At 56.3% G+C, this 14,854-nt stretch overlaps 1 protein-coding gene across 2 annotated transcripts in view; it reads left to right on the forward strand.

Moving 5' to 3' along the window:
* Positions 1 to 14,854, forward strand: part of RARA (retinoic acid receptor alpha) — a 43,834-nt gene that overhangs the window by 11,392 nt on the left and 17,588 nt on the right. For both annotated transcript variants that reach the window (XM_081161233.1, XM_081161232.1), the window contains exon 2: positions 9,136 to 9,675. In XM_081161233.1, coding sequence (XP_081017359.1) covers positions 9,498 to 9,675 — 178 coding nt within the window. In that variant the 5' untranslated portion in view covers positions 9,136 to 9,497. The remainder of the gene's footprint in view (positions 1 to 9,135; positions 9,676 to 14,854) is intronic.

Raw genomic sequence — 14,854 nt, forward strand, 5'->3', positions numbered from 1 at the left:
AGGCAGGACCTAGGCTGGGCTGGAGGGGTGGGTGTGTTTGGGTGTCTGTGGGCCCTGTTTGTGAGCACTGTCTGAGGTCTGGGGTGAGGGGCATCTGGGGAATGTAATCCTATCCATGTGATAAGTAAACATAGTTATCTCTGCTTGCCTAGCACCCCACACCCCCTTTCTAGTGGTGGTGGTTTTGAGAGTGTGGGAAGCTGGCAGGGCCCCTGGCAAGATGACCAGGGTTGTCTTGACTTACTGGGTTTTGGGAAAGGAGTGTGGCAATGATACCCTAGCTCCCAGGGCTTTGGCTGCACATCCTTTCTGCCGCCTGCTGTCTTTCCTCCCTCCGTTCTCCTCTCCACCCTCTAGCTGCTGTCTGGAGCCCACACGGTGTGTGTGGGGGATAGGGGGGGTGAAGGCCTGGATCTCCGTGTGTGTCCAGGGAGTGTTCTGGGGATTGGCAGAATTGGCCGAGGGTGTCTTGGTGTCCCCGCAGGGTGGGCGGTGTGCAGGGACCAGGCCCAGAGTGTGAGAATGTGTCAGGGTTGGTGCGTCTGTCCCCAGTCTGGCTCGGGTGTGGGTGTCTCTTGCTCCGTCTGGATCTTGCCTCCCGCTCCAGTCACCGCCCCCCCTCCTTCCCCAGCTGGGACCGCCTGCTTGCTCTCCCTCTCTCCGCAACTGGAGCCTCCCTTGCTTGTTCCTGGAATTTGGAGAGGAGGAGGAGGAAGAGGCAGGCAGACAGACCTCCCACACTCTAGCCCGCCCGCCTGGCATCATGGGGAAATGAAATAGGCGCTTTGGAACTAAGGTTTCCTTGGCTTCCCCAGACTCTACAACACTCATCACAGAGTGTGTGTGGGGGGGCAGGTCTTATAGAAGGGGCATGGGCTGCCCCCCACCCGCCACCTGGCAGCGATGCCTCTTTCTTCCACCCTGCATCCTGCCAGCCAGGGCCCCTGCTGGGACCTCCAGGCACCACTGTCAGCCTGGGAGGGGAGTGGGTGGGGGGATTAGACTGCTGCCAGCCTGGCCAGCACCTGTTGCCAACCCCCAGCCCTGTAACTGGAGCTGGCCTGGGAGGGGGCTACAAAATGACAGGTGGAATTTCTGCAACCAGGCAACCCCCCCCCTCAACCCACTGGATATTCCTTTCCCTTCCCAGAACCAGGAAAGCCTGCCCCCTCCCAAATGTCAACCTGATCTCATGGATAATGTCCCTGTCCTGTCTATGGGGGCATGCCTGGGAGATGGCGAAGGGTATGAGTTTACTGCTATTTGTCCAGTGACCCCTGGCTGCAGAGCTGGGCTGCCCTTATTCAAGTTTTCTGAGCTCTGCTGCTCTGGCAGGGTTGGGGGTGTGGGGTTGTGTGGATGGGGGTGATTTTCTGTTAATGTTTTAATTGCATAAAAACTGGGAGCTCAGCTCCGGGCCAGTGGGGAGTCTGGGTCTGGCTGGCCTCCCGGTTTGGGCTAAATATAGTCTGGGACATCTGCAGAGAAGGGGAGGGGGGTAGAGGGAGGTTCCATTCCCCCTACCTCTGGCCAAGGTGCCCTCTGTAGGCGGGCACCTTGGAGCAGGGAGGGGGATTCTTCAGCACAAAAGGCAGGCGCGAGGTGGGTGGGGGCTGGGCACAGTTGAGACCTCACCAGCCTGGAGGCCAATAGAAGGCTGGGACGAACCCAGACGCTCAGGACAGCACTAGAGTGGAGCACGTAGGGCTGGATCCAATAGCTTCGCTCTCCCCTCAGAGCTGCCTGAGGTCAGACATTCTCTGTGTGTCACTGTGTCCCGGTGTGTGTCACCGTGACCTACTCGCTGTGTGCTTGTGTGTACACACCTACCTTGGAGTGGCTCCCTCCCAGTCCCTCCTCCAGAGCCTCTGTCCCCTGGGTCCTACTGCAGGTCCCCAGCCCTTCTTCCTCCTGTCCCTTGCCCCACAGTGAAACCTTCAGCCCAGGAATCGAGACTTGAGAAGGGGAAGCTGCGGTGGGGAGTTCTCTGATCTCCAGTCACGGCAGGAAGTGAAGGGGAGGGGGACCAAGGGGGGACCGTGAGTGGCAGGCATGGAGGGAGGTCCCTTAGTACTGTAACCAACCTCGAACACTGCGGTAGGGAAGGGCCAGCCTCCCAGCCACCCCTCTCCCCTCCGGCTCCAAGTGGAGCAAACTTAGGGTACAGCTGATTTCCCAGGGGCTGCTAACAATCTTCATCACCCTCCCTACACTGAAAAAAAAAAAATCTTCCTGTCATGTGACTGTCACTTCCTGTCTCAGTGTGGTTCCTGGGATGTTTGTTGTTGGTTACCATGGAGATGGCCACTGTAGGCACTACCCTGGTTCTTGTGGGGAGGAAAATGCCCCTCCCCCTAGACCCACAGTTAGGGGGGACTTTGGGGGCCTGCCTTGGGGGCCATTTCAGGCTGAGTGTGTGTGGTCCCCCAGGACCCCCCAGACTTCTATCTGTGGGAAGGAGTCGCAGTTACCTACTCAGAGTGTTGGGGAGACTGTGAACACATCTGGCTGTGCTTGACTGTGGCTGACTATGTGAGTCTAGCTGTGCAGACCCTGTCCCCTCCAGCTTGGGTCCCCCTGCGTAACAGAGATGCCAGTTCATGTCTCCTTTTGCTTTTGGAGGCTTCTCCCTTCCTGTGCTCTCATGGAAACTACCTTTCCCAGGGAGTTTCTGTGGCTTCTTGGGGTCGAGGCTGGAGTGGGGTGGGGCTCTAGGCAGGATCCCTGGTTGTGTGTGTTTTTTTTGAGGGAGGAGGTGGTGCCCCTCACAGCCTGTACCAGCTTCTTCCTGATTCCACAGGCCTTGTGCTTTAAGAGGCAAGCCATAGGACTTTGTGACCCATTTTCTCCACCCCCTCCTGGGCTTCTCTGTTTGCTTGGGATGGAGAGGGGAAGAGATTCCCCCAACTTCTAGCCCCAACTGAATAGGCTGGAGTAGGAAGTTCCTGGGGGGTCGATGAAAGGCGGGGTATGGGGCAGGGCAGAGTCTGACTCAGGCCTGGTCTGGGGTCAGAGCCAAAAGGATATCCTGAGGGGGGTGGTGGTGCGTTCCTGGCTTCCCTGCAGCCTGGGTCCCCAAGGAGGGATGCTGGCCGGGAGGGGGCTGGTAGCACTGAGTCCTGCTGGCAGCCTGTCTCTGGATTGGGGCAGAGTTGAGGGGATTGGGGCATTGCTGTAACCTTACACACACACACACACACACACACGCGTGCATGCTTCCTGTGTGCTCTGTCCATCCAACACCCCCGTTGTGAGAGGGTTGTGCTTCCTACACTGGAGGTTGGGAGACAGTGGTGAGGGGCAGCTGCCAAGGTGAGGGTGGGGAAAGCCCCATGCCAGGATGGGTGTGGGGACGGTGGTTTCCAAGCTGGGGGGGTCCCCTTTTGTCTATGCCCCTTTGGTCCCCTACCCGGACAGAGCTGCCTTTGTTTGGTCCACACACTCCTGTGGTCTGGCTGTGGCCTGGGCTGGCTCATCTCTTCCTCTTCCTGTTTCTTCCTTCCCCAGGGTTGCTCCCTCTTCTTGAGGCCTGAGTTGCCCCCTGCCCTTTCACCTACTCTGCTCTGAGAGTAGGAGACGTCAGCTCTGGTTCCAGAGGAGATCCTCAGCCACCCTGGGCTTTGGAGGTCCTGCCCACAGCTCCCACCGGGCTCTGGGATGTGGTCCCTGGGAGTGCAGGAGTTGCCGGCATTGCCTTGCCCGTCAGAGATCCCCATTTCCCCCTCCTAGAACTTGCCCTGTCCTGGGCTTGGGCTTGTCCAGTTGCCCTTTCTGCCTGTAATTCAGTCACTGCTGAGACTGTGGCATGTGGAGGTCAGATACCCCTGCATAGCTGGGGCAGAAGCTTAGGCCGGGTGGTGCAGAAGTTGGGTAGACATCAGACCCACTCTTCTTGAACCAGGTATGGGTCTTGAAGCAGTGGGGCAGTGGCAGCATCCAGATGAAGACACTGAACTTCAGCTGTCTCCCAGCTCCTCCAAGGATGTGTGCAAGGCCTGCACATGCTTGGGGCAGGTTTTCAAACAAGTCCTAGCCCCAGCGAGGCAGGCCTGGGGTTCTGAGGGGCTGATGGGGAAGAAGTGCCCTCCACCTGTCCCAGCCTAGCCCGTGTGCTCCTCACACACTCCTGGGGTGGTCTCCTTCCTGCAGCCCTGACCCTGGTAAGCAGAAGGTAAACAAAGGACCAGAGTGGTCAGATTGTGGGCTTGCTGGGGAGGAGAGAGATGAAAAAGCCTCAGCCAGAGGGACCCCTGGAAAAAGGGAGTAGTGGTCATCACTGCTCCCCACACCCCCTGCCCGTAGATTTGAGGAGCATGGCAGGAGGGGGAGGTTGTGGCTTTGTGTGTGTGCGCATGTGTGTTTTCCTGGAAAGTTTATAAATAGTTCCAGCCCACTGCTCTGGTTTGAAATCTGCCCTGTCCAGCCCTGCCGTGCTCCTGGCAGGGTAGGGGGTCCAAAGGGGCCAGGTGTTTATTTCTGCCAGGGCTGGAGTTCCCATCACCACCCCCTACAAGTTGGGCTTGAGCTTTGGGTGTCATTTGCATATGATTCATTGACTGTCTAGAATTGTTAGGAAACCCCCTGTGCCCCCTTCTTTTAAGCTCCCCAATCCTGATTTCCTTCTCTCAGCCCCTCTGGGACTGCCTGACTTCTATTCATTGGGAGCCATTGTTTCAGGAGAGCCTGGGCAACAGAGAGGAGAGAGTGAATGAAGAGGGTGGGCTGGGCCAGCTGGGTGTGGGGACCCCTGGCTCCTCTCCCCTGAAGTTAGGGGAGGAAATGGTCAATTTCTCTTCCCCTCTTCCCCTCCCCAAATCCAAAGGTTTCCCTTTTTTGGTTTGTGAAATGAAAGAAGAGAATTTGGGAAAGGGTTGTGGTCAGGCTTCCACCCACACCCCGAATATCCCTCTCCCCACATCCCTCTCCTCTGTCTGGAGGAAGCAGACCCAGGAAAATGGGTAATTCTCTTGCCCAGCTCTGTCAACAGATGCTAACCGTGGTTGGGGAGAGGGAAGGGAGAGCAGACACCACCCAGGGAGGCACTGGGTTGTGCTGAGAGGCTGGGGGGGGGGGGGTGCGACCCAGTTGCCCAGCACCTCCTGTGTGCCAGGCGCTGTGCTGGGTGCTTTCCAGGACTTTTATCTCTTAAATCACACAACCAGTTGTTGAAGTGGGCAGTCCATAGGCAAGCAAACAGATGCTTGGAGAGGTTAAGTGACTTACCTAAGGTCACCCAGAGTGGCAGAGCTGAGATTTAACCCTTCAAACCTCTGTTTTTTTCTACTGTCTTCAAGGCTCAGCCAGCAACTGCCTTTTCCTCTAGGCATGTGACTCGGGAATACAAGTGTCTGGGGGACACCTGACCCTGGAGAGGGATTCTGGCACCCTGGTTAGGGAGGCCCCAGCTGGCAGGGGTGTGTGGCTGGTCGCAGGCACTCTAGCCCCCGCCCCTTTTTCTGCTGTGCTGAGTCTAGGCTCCGTGTATCGGAGGTGTGGGCCTGTGGTTTTCTCTCCCTTGAGGGAGGGTGCTCGTGGGCAGTGGAGGTGGCTGGCATAGGGTGGAGGTTGGATGTGGGTAGTTTGTTTTCCCTTTCTTTGGTGCTGGTTTCGATTCTGTGAGGGTGTCTTCTCCACTCCTGGGTGCAGGGGGCTGGGGCCCAGGTGTCTCCAGAGGGACCTCCTCAGGCAGAGCCTGTGCTCTTTGGCTCTGTCCCCATCATCCATGCCCTTGCCCATCCCTGTTTCCTCACCAGCCTGGCCCTTGGCCCATTTCTGTGATCTTTACCCCCTCCTGCTGCTAAAGGCCCTCCCCAAGGGGCTGAGTAACTTTGCACCGAAGTTTGCAGGCGGGTTAGGCGGAGTGAGGCTCAGATGGGGGTGGGGAGATCTTTCAGTCTCTCCCTGGGGTGTGTATCTGTGGGGGGGGTTGAAGTTTGGTTCAATTTCAAACTCCCCAAGGGCAGAGTTGAGGCATTAAGGCGACTATAGTTACCTCTCTTCTGGGGGCAACGGTGGGCTCCAGAGGGTCCTACTGGACTGACTGACCCATCCCCCAACCCCCCAAAAGCTGGGTCAGGATGCCTGGAGTCTGGAGTGAACAGCTTTCTGGGCCTCAGCCCCCTGGGCCTCACCTCAGGGAGGCAGGCCTCAGTATGGATGTGAATCCTCCAGAGTGTTTCTCAAAGGGTGCTCCTATGGAACCCGGTGTGCCTTGGGGCCCTGGACCCCAGGGAGGCAGGTAGAGAGTCCAGCCTGGCTGTAAGAGGGCCAGGGGATATATAGCCTGGCAAACTGTGAGGCTGTGGTTGCGTCTGCGGGGAGCTGTGTCCTGGGGCTGGGCACGCAAGCCCGGAACCATGTTCATTGTGTGGTGGAGCCCAGGTGTGGAGAGATGGTATCTCCACGTTCCCTCTTCTCCCGTGCGTGCCCACACACACACAAGCTGGGTGTGCAAGCGTGCTCTTGCCCACCCGTACGCTTTCCATAGACCTGTGTGCATGAGTTTCTGCAAGTGGTGTGTGTGTGTGTGTGAGTGTGAGAGAATCTATCAATGCTGATGAGGCTCAGCCAACCCCTCCTTCCCTTGCCTGAGTTCCGTTGTGTGGGGCCCCACAGGGGTGTGGGGGGCCCAGGGCGGCAGCTGGCCCAATGGGTGGGGCCCCTGTTTCTCTTACATTAGCCCTCTCAACCTGGGAGGGAATCCCCAGGGGCCTAGGGAGGGAAGGGTGCACCTCATTCAGGAGCAAGTACAGAGGTCTGATGGTTGTCTTAATTAGCAACAGTAAAAATCATGGTCATTAACAAGGTCCAGATTTCACCCCTGGGAGAGCTGCCCCCTCCCTAGCAAGTACCTGTTCCCACTTCTCCCTCCCTGGCACAGGCTGGCTGCCTGGTCCAGCTGGGTCCAGAAGCCCTGGCTTCATCCACAGTGGCCTTGGCAGGAACTCCCCCTTCCCAGGCATGGTGCTTGGCCAAATGCTGGCTGTGTGCTTGTCCACTGGACTCCAGGTTTGAGCCTGCGGAGTCTGGAGCCTGGAACTCAGTATGGTCTGAGCTTGGGGGCAAGGGGTTGGGAAAGGAGGCAGTCCTTATTTTGGGTCCCTGTGGCCCTGTTTTTTTTCTTTTCCCTTCCTCCCTTCTCTTTCTTCTTTCTAACAGCTTTATTGAGATATAATTCATATACCATAAAATTCACCCATTAAAGTGTACAATTGAATGGTTTTAGTATATTCAGAGTTGTTCGACTACCACCACAATCAGTTTTAGAAAATTTTCATCACTGCAAAAAGAGGCCCCATACTCTTAGCAGTCACTTCCCATTTCCCTCAAACCCACACCCCAGCCCCTGGTAAACCACAATCTACTTTCTGTCTTTATAGATTGCCTATTCTGGACATTTCATATAAATGGTATCATACACTATGTGGTCTTTTAGAACTAGTATAATGTTTTCAGGGTGTATCCATATTGTAGTGTGTATCAGTACTTTGTTCCTTTTTATGCCAGTGTAATATTCCATTGTATGGATATACAACATTTTATTTATTCATTCATCAGTTGATGGACATTTGGGTCTGCTTTTTTTTTTTTAATATATCTTTATTGATTTCAGAGAGGAAAGGAGAGGGAGAGAGAGAGAAACATCAATGATGAGAGTGTCACTGATCGGCTGCCTCCTGCATGCCCCTGACTGAGGATCGAACCCACAACCCGGGCATGTGCCCTGACCGGGAATCGAACCCTGATCACCTGGATCCTAAGTTGACGCTCAACCACTGAGCCACGCCCAGCCGAGCCGGTCTACTTTTTTGGCTATTATGAATAATGCTCTTATGAACACCCATGTGTAAGTTTTTGTGTGGACTGATATTTTCATCTCTCTTGGGTAGATACCTAGGAGTGAAATTACTGGGTCATTATATGACAATTGTTTTACATTTTGAGGAACTGCCACACTGTTTTCCAAAGCAGCTGTTCTAATTTACATTCCCACCAGCAATATATGAGGGTTCCAATTTTCCCACATCCTTGCCAACACTTGTTATTATCAGTCTTTTTGATTATAGCCATCTTAGTGGATGTGAAGTGGTATCTCATTGCATTTTTGATTGGCTGTGTTTCTCTTTGTCTTCTCTTTTGTCTCTCATGTATGTACTACATACATGTGCATATATACATGCATTTATATGTATTTATGGCTATATGTTGTCCTGTATAGCTGAAGTGGATTGGAAGCATTGCTTGTGGATCTGCTTCTCTTTTTCTCCCTCTTTGCTGTCTGTCTTACTCTGTCATGGAGTCTCTGGGTTCATCTCTGTCTCTCTCCCCCCCATGGTGTTATCTGTGCGTGTCCTATGGTCGCAGCTGTTCAAACAAACAGGGTGTGGATCTGTATACACACTGGTGGGGGGCATCTAGCCTTTCATCTCCTGCCCACCTCGACCCCTCTAAGGATGTTGCTTCTGCAGACAGAGTGTGTGGGTGAACTCTGAGATCAGTCTCCCTCACCCCTTCAATGTATTCCCTGCCCATCATGCTGTTAAGCACTGGGGGTGATACCCAGGAGTCCTCAGTTCGCATTTCCCTATTTTCAGATATGTAAACAGGTCTCCTCCCCTGGCCTGTGGGACAAACCCATCTGGGGTGCTGGGGCTTGGATTTGGGGGGGAAGTGGTGTAAGAGGGGCCCCTGGCTTAGGAGTCATTTTTCTGAGAAGTGCCAATGCTTTAGGGAAGCGGCTTTTCCTCCCCCTCCCTACCACCCTCCAGCTCTCATTCTTTGCATCTTGACCTCAGGTAACCCACACTGGGGGAAGGAGCTCAGCTGCCTGACTCTGCCACAGGGAACCTCTGGGGTGGCACTGTGGACCCTTTACCCTCAGGATTGTGGGTGAGAGGCCTTCCGTGGCTCTGAGTTCAGTCCCCGTCTCCCCAGCCTGGCTGTGCTGTCCTGCCACCCCCAGCAGTGTCTGGGCCCTGCTCCCAGGCTGTCTCTGCCAGCCAGGCATGGTGCCAGCTGTCTGCTCAGCCGGGTGCCACGGGAAAATCTCCGGCCGCCCAGGTTGGGGAGCTCCACGGGGAATGCCCGTGTGCCCGAGTCTCAGTGCCCACTCACCTGTCTTTCCTCTTTCTGCAGTGTCACAGGACATGGCCCCCCCAGCCGCCTAGCCGGGGCCCATCTAGGAGAGGCATCCTTTTCGGCGTCCTGAAGGCCAGCTCTGGACCTTCCCAGAAAAGTGCCAGCTCACAGAACTGCTTGACCAACGGACCGGCTCTTGGGACATCCCCCCATCCCTGGCCCCCAGCGAGAGTGGGGGCTCCAGGAGACTGAGATTAGCCTGCTAGCCTTGGACAGCGGCTCCAGGACAGAAGGGGGGGTGGGCTGACCACCCAAACCCCCTCTGGGCCCAGGCCCCATGCCCCGAGGAGGGGCAGCCTGAAGCCCGCCAGAGCCTTCCGCCAGACTGTCTGCCTGCCTTCTGACTGTGGCTGCTTGGCATGGCCAGCAACAGCAGCTCCTGCCCAACACCTGGGGGAGGGCACCTCAATGGGTACCCGGTGCCTCCCTATGCCTTCTTCTTTCCCCCTATGCTGGGTGGACTCTCCCCGCCAGGCGCTCTGACCACTCTCCAGCACCAGCTTCCAGTTAGCGGCTACAGCACACCCTCCCCAGCCAGTAAGTGGGGTGGCGGGAGGCTCTGTGGGGGAGCTCTTGGAGGGCAGCAGGCCTCGGGGCTTGGCCTCTGGGTACATCTGTTCTGCTGCAGTGGTGAGGTCTTCTCCAGACCATCGTTTGGGGGGCTTGAGGATGAAAGGCTTGTAGTCTGATCATGTGATTGTTTGATGTTGGGGGCGGATGGAGAGATGAAACAGTGCTGTTCCGTGGTGCCCCTCGAGCCCTCTCCTGTGCTGTGCCATTGAGGGCCTTATAAATAGCTCCAAGGACTGGACACAGAGGCTGGAGGCGGGTAAACAAACCTCTCGACATTTGGTGGAAATGGCAGCTCTACTGAGAGTGGCACCCACCTACTCCCTACCCAATCCAGTGTCTCTGAGGGAAAGGGCTTGAAGGAGTAGAGAGGGGTAGGCTGCTAGAACCCCCTCCCACTGCCAGCTCCACCTCATGGGAAGGGTGAGAGGGAGGGACTCATGAGCAGCCTGATGGATAGGGCAAGTGTCCCAGGAGGGGCACTGGGCCTGGATTCTGACTGTGGACACATGCATGGTCTTGGCAGGGCCTGTGTTTTCTCTCTGCCTCCTCCCTCTGCCATGGGGGTTGCCTGTTAGCTGGACAGGGGTCTCAGTACCCTTCCCTGGCTGACCGAGCCAGGTAGTGGGAGGTGGCGGTGGCTATGGCCAGCTGGCAGAGTCCAGGCCTCAGGCCTGCCAGGCCGCTTACAGTAACTCTGGCCCCCAGGGCCCAGCTGGGCGCCAGGCCAGGGCTGGGGGGAGGAGGGAGCCAGGGCCTGGCCTGGGGCTGGAGGAGGGGTGGAAGAAGCAGAATAGGCCACAGCCGGCTGGTCAGCTGCTGACCTGGGAAACGTGTCCCACCTCTCCTGGTGGGCAGGGACTGAACACTCTGCCCCCAGCACCCACTGCCTCTCCCACAGCCACTGGCAAGCTGCCTGGCACCGCTGCCCTGTGCGCCTGGCTGGGCTGGGTCAGTGCCCCCTTCTCAGTGCGGGGGCAGCACATTCTCCCCAGAGCTAGGGAGTCTCTTTGTCCCTGGGGCAGGCCCTGGCTGGGCGCCTCACTGCCCACACTGGCCCAGTGCCCACCACCACCGCTGCTTCCTGGTTGCCTCCTTTGACTCCGCCAAGGCCCCCTTCCTCCCAGGCCCCACCAGCTGCTGGGAGTAGGAGCTCCATGTCTATGCTCTTTTGGGCCCCCACCCTTTAAGCCCTGGGCAAGGGGACAGACAGATACTGCCTCAGCTTCCACCACCACCCCTTCTTACACCTCCGTCTTCTGTTTCCTTCCTCTCTTCTGTCCTCTCATAGGATGTGAGGCGTGTGGCATAGTGACCTGGGAGTCGGGAACCGATTCTGGCCTGGTCTTCCAGTCTGTGCTAGGTGATGGAGAGGCCAGTCTCTGGGTTCAGGGTTGCTGGGGAGTGGATAGGTGTGGTTGTGGGTCCTAGTATCCCAATGGGGTAGTTGCTGTGTCTACAGGGACTGGGGTTCATATTTCCACCTCCGATAACTGGAGTGTCTACTTCCTGCCAAGGTGGGATTTTTAAGGGTGGGATTTTTTAGGGAGGAGAAGTTGGGAGCTGTAACCTGGTGCCTATGGATAACTTGTCCTTCCCCAGGTGATGGGAACAGAGTCCCAGACACTGCTCCCCTGGGGCTGGACTCCCAGAGGGTGGGAGGGGGCCTGGCCCCTGTCCTTGCCCTATTCTGTGCCAGGAGAGTAAATGCTTTACCCTCCTCTGAATGTTGCTGCAAGCTTCTTCCTCTTTCTTAGAGGTGGGTGGGGAGGGCTTCCGGGTTCCCCACTTCCCACCCTGGTAACCTTTCCCCCCAGGGTGGGGTGCCCACGTTTCAGGCAAGTAGAGGCTTCTCTGGCTTTCTCCACCCAGGTTAGGCAATGCCTCTTCCTGCCCCCTCCCTATGTGAGCCTGTGAGTTTCCCTGCTCCTCTCCCCTTCTTTCTAGTAAACAACAGCAGCTTCTCTTCCTACCCAGACCCCCAGCTTCTGAGCTTCTCCCTATCCCCCTTTTCTGGGACCAGGGGCATCTCCCTCCTCGTGCAGGGCTGGGGGGCCCTCATCTCTGGGTATGGAAGCCCGACAGACCAAAATTCACATGCATGGGAGATGGAGGCAGCCTCGCCTTCCCTGCTCTCCCTGCTCGGGGATGATGCTGCGCTCAGGCAGTTCCTAGGAGAGGTGGACATCCATGCCCCCATTCCCACAGGGAACAATGATAGGCTCTGGTCCTCTGCCAACCTTTTGTAGGAAACTTCGATGATAAGGCTCCCTCCTCCCACTTTCTACCAACAAAGGTGTTGGGACATTCCCTCTCCCCCTCCCATCCCTCTCCCCAGATTGGGAGGAAGCTGGACCTTGGGTGTCTTAGGTGTACCCTTCAGAGACCTGGTGGCCTGTGGAGTGACATATTCTCCAGGTCACTATGGGGAGGGATGGGTATTTGTCCTGCTATAGTCTCTCAGGGAGCCAGAGTGGGAGGTCCCAGAGTGGTGGCACAGGATCCCCCACCCCAAACCAGCCCCTGGGGCTCGGTCTCATCCAAGGACTGGTATTTACTGTGGAGGGCTGTGCATTGTAGTGAGGGTCAGGGTTGTGTATGTTTTAGGGGTGGATGGGGTCAAGGTTGGGTGTGTGTGTTGGGAAAGGAGTTAATGGTTTGTGTGTATTGGGTGACAGGGTCAGAGAGTTGAGTGTGTTTTGGGGGAATGCAATCTGAGGAGCTGGGGAAGGGGTATCACAGCTTGTGTGCTGGAGGGGAAGTGATTTAGGGCATAGAGTGTTTAAGGGGGAGTGGTCAGTGGATTATGGTATGTATTTGGGGAGGGGAAGGTCTTTAATGCTTATCATCTAGGCTGGAGGGGAAACTAACCTGCCTTTTTTGTGTGCTTGCCCCAGGAATTCCACGGTGGAGTAGGCAGTGTAGTTTGAGTTCAGGCTTTGTCACTTGCTAATCTGATAACCTCTCTGAGCATGTTTCCTTGTCTATAAAGCAGGGATATTACCAGAACCTTCCTAAGAGGGCTGAGATTAGGCAAGGTCATCTATGTAAGATCATCCACATAAGCTGTGTGCCGTGCTTGTGGTCATTGCTATCCCAGTGCTGTGGTACAGCTACTGTGACAGTGAAAAGGGACCCAGGCCCTTCTAGGGGGGAGTTGGAAAGACCGGTTGCTAACATCTGTGGAGCACCTACTGTGTGTGGGACTTTATCTCTGTTTTACAAATCTTAATCCCCACAATCCTGGGAGAGGGACATTATCGCCATTTCCACAAGAGGAAACAGCTCTGGTGGAGGTTGTGACTGGGTTCAGTGACCAGGAAAGCTGGGCTGTTTTCCACCATCCAAATTGGCAGCTGCGGGAGGGTATTTGGGGGGGCACTCCTGGGTGTGGGAAGGCCTGAGGGGGCAGTGCCAATGTTGAAACCCTGCTTCTGCCTTAGGAACTCCTCCCGCCTTTCCCCAATAGGGGGCGCAGGAAGCCCCCCCCCCCCCCCCCCCAAGCCTCCCCCTCTCTTCTCTGTTTTGGATCCTGAAAGCTGGAGGGAAAGAGCGATAAGAGGCCTGGGCCAGATCTCCATCCTGTCCTGGAAGCTGCGGATACAATCTGTTCACACCCATCCCCACCCCCGAATCTGCCCACTGCAGCCCGCAGGAGTTTGCAGAGCTCAGCAGGCAACCTTCCCCCATCTCCAGACAGACACTGTAGGAACAGAGTGTAAAAGCCACAGTTCATATTCTTATTTTGTTTCAATCTGTGGGGTAGGCGGAGGGAAGTTGGAAGCAATCAGTAGAGGAGCTGGGAATGGGAGCCCCGAAAGACTGGCTCAGACTTTTCCTTTCTGTCCACATATTCGCTGTGTGCGCCTAGAGACTGGGGAATGGCCCTAGGGTCTGGGACCCTGGGGAGACAGAGGGAGGGGTGTGCCCTTCTCCTCTTTGTCTTCTCTGCCACTCTCTCTCCTTTGCAGTTTGTGTCCTCCCTTCCTCCCTCCTGCCTACTCTTTCCCTGGACAATAGGAGGCACAGCCTGGGGGTGGGGGGCTGTACTGCTAGCAACGCCTTTCCTGGGGTCCAAAATGTAGAGTCAGCCAAAAGATAGTTGGATGGGGTTTTGAATGAAAATGGGGCCCCTCACCTTTTATCTGGCAGCATTAATAATGCACAGGGCCCCTCTGGGCAGGATCCCAGCATGGTCTGGGGGAGGGGACTCAGGGAAGGAAGCCTGTCCTCTTCTCAGACTGTCCAAGACCTGAGACATTAGGTCTACCCCATGCTAAGGGCCATGTGCCATGGGGATGTGCCAGTGCAGGCCCTGACTACCCTTCAGGGGCAGCGTCTATAGAAAGAGGAAGTTTCCCTTCTTCAAATTACTTTGGGGTGGTGCCTACACCACCTTCCTCCTCCTGCTCCTGCTCTTTCTCCTTCATGGAGTCTGCACAGCCAGTGGAGCTGGGTCTCCCAGGGTGGACTGGAGGCCCTCAGCCCTGCCTAGATCAGAAATAGAAGCCGTCCCCTCACCATTTTGACTACTGGGTTGCTGGGAACCTCAACCAGCCCACAGAGCAAAGCCCCTGTGGGCAGCAGTCTTAAAGGACAGCTCTTCCTGTTTGGCCTTGGGCAGGTCACCCAAATTCTGAGTCTGTTTCCTCCTCTTTAAAGCAAGGCTTCTAACCCATCCCTGTGAGGCCATGGTGACCTGCTTGCTGGTGAGGGCTTGGGTGAGCTTCAAGTACCCTTGAAGTGATGAGCAGTGATGATGGGGGGTGGAGCTAAGAATTGTCTTGGGGGATGGCCACCCTGTACCAGGACCCGCTGTCTGTCTGGCTCAGAGCCTTATGATTTCCTGTTTATTAGCCTCTCCAGATGGGGTTGGGGACAGGAGGGAGCCCTGCTTGGCACAAGTGGGGGCCAGGTCATTTGAGCCCACAACTGCTGAGGCCTGCTAAGCACACAGCCCTAGAGGAGCTGTGGGGGATGCAGCAGAGGACAGACCCCAGGCCTGCAGACAGCTGCCATCGAGTCCCCCACCACCACCCAGTGGGCTGGCCTTCCTTTTTCCCTCTTTTCCCACTGCCCCAGGACACTGTGTTCTGCTCTGACCTGTCCCATGACCTTGCTGTTGCCCAGAACAGGCATCTCACCC

The sequence above is a fragment of the Miniopterus schreibersii genome (assembly GCF_964146895.1).
Source record: "Miniopterus schreibersii genome assembly, chromosome: 16".
Classification (NCBI taxonomy): domain Eukaryota; kingdom Metazoa; phylum Chordata; class Mammalia; order Chiroptera; family Miniopteridae; genus Miniopterus; species Miniopterus schreibersii.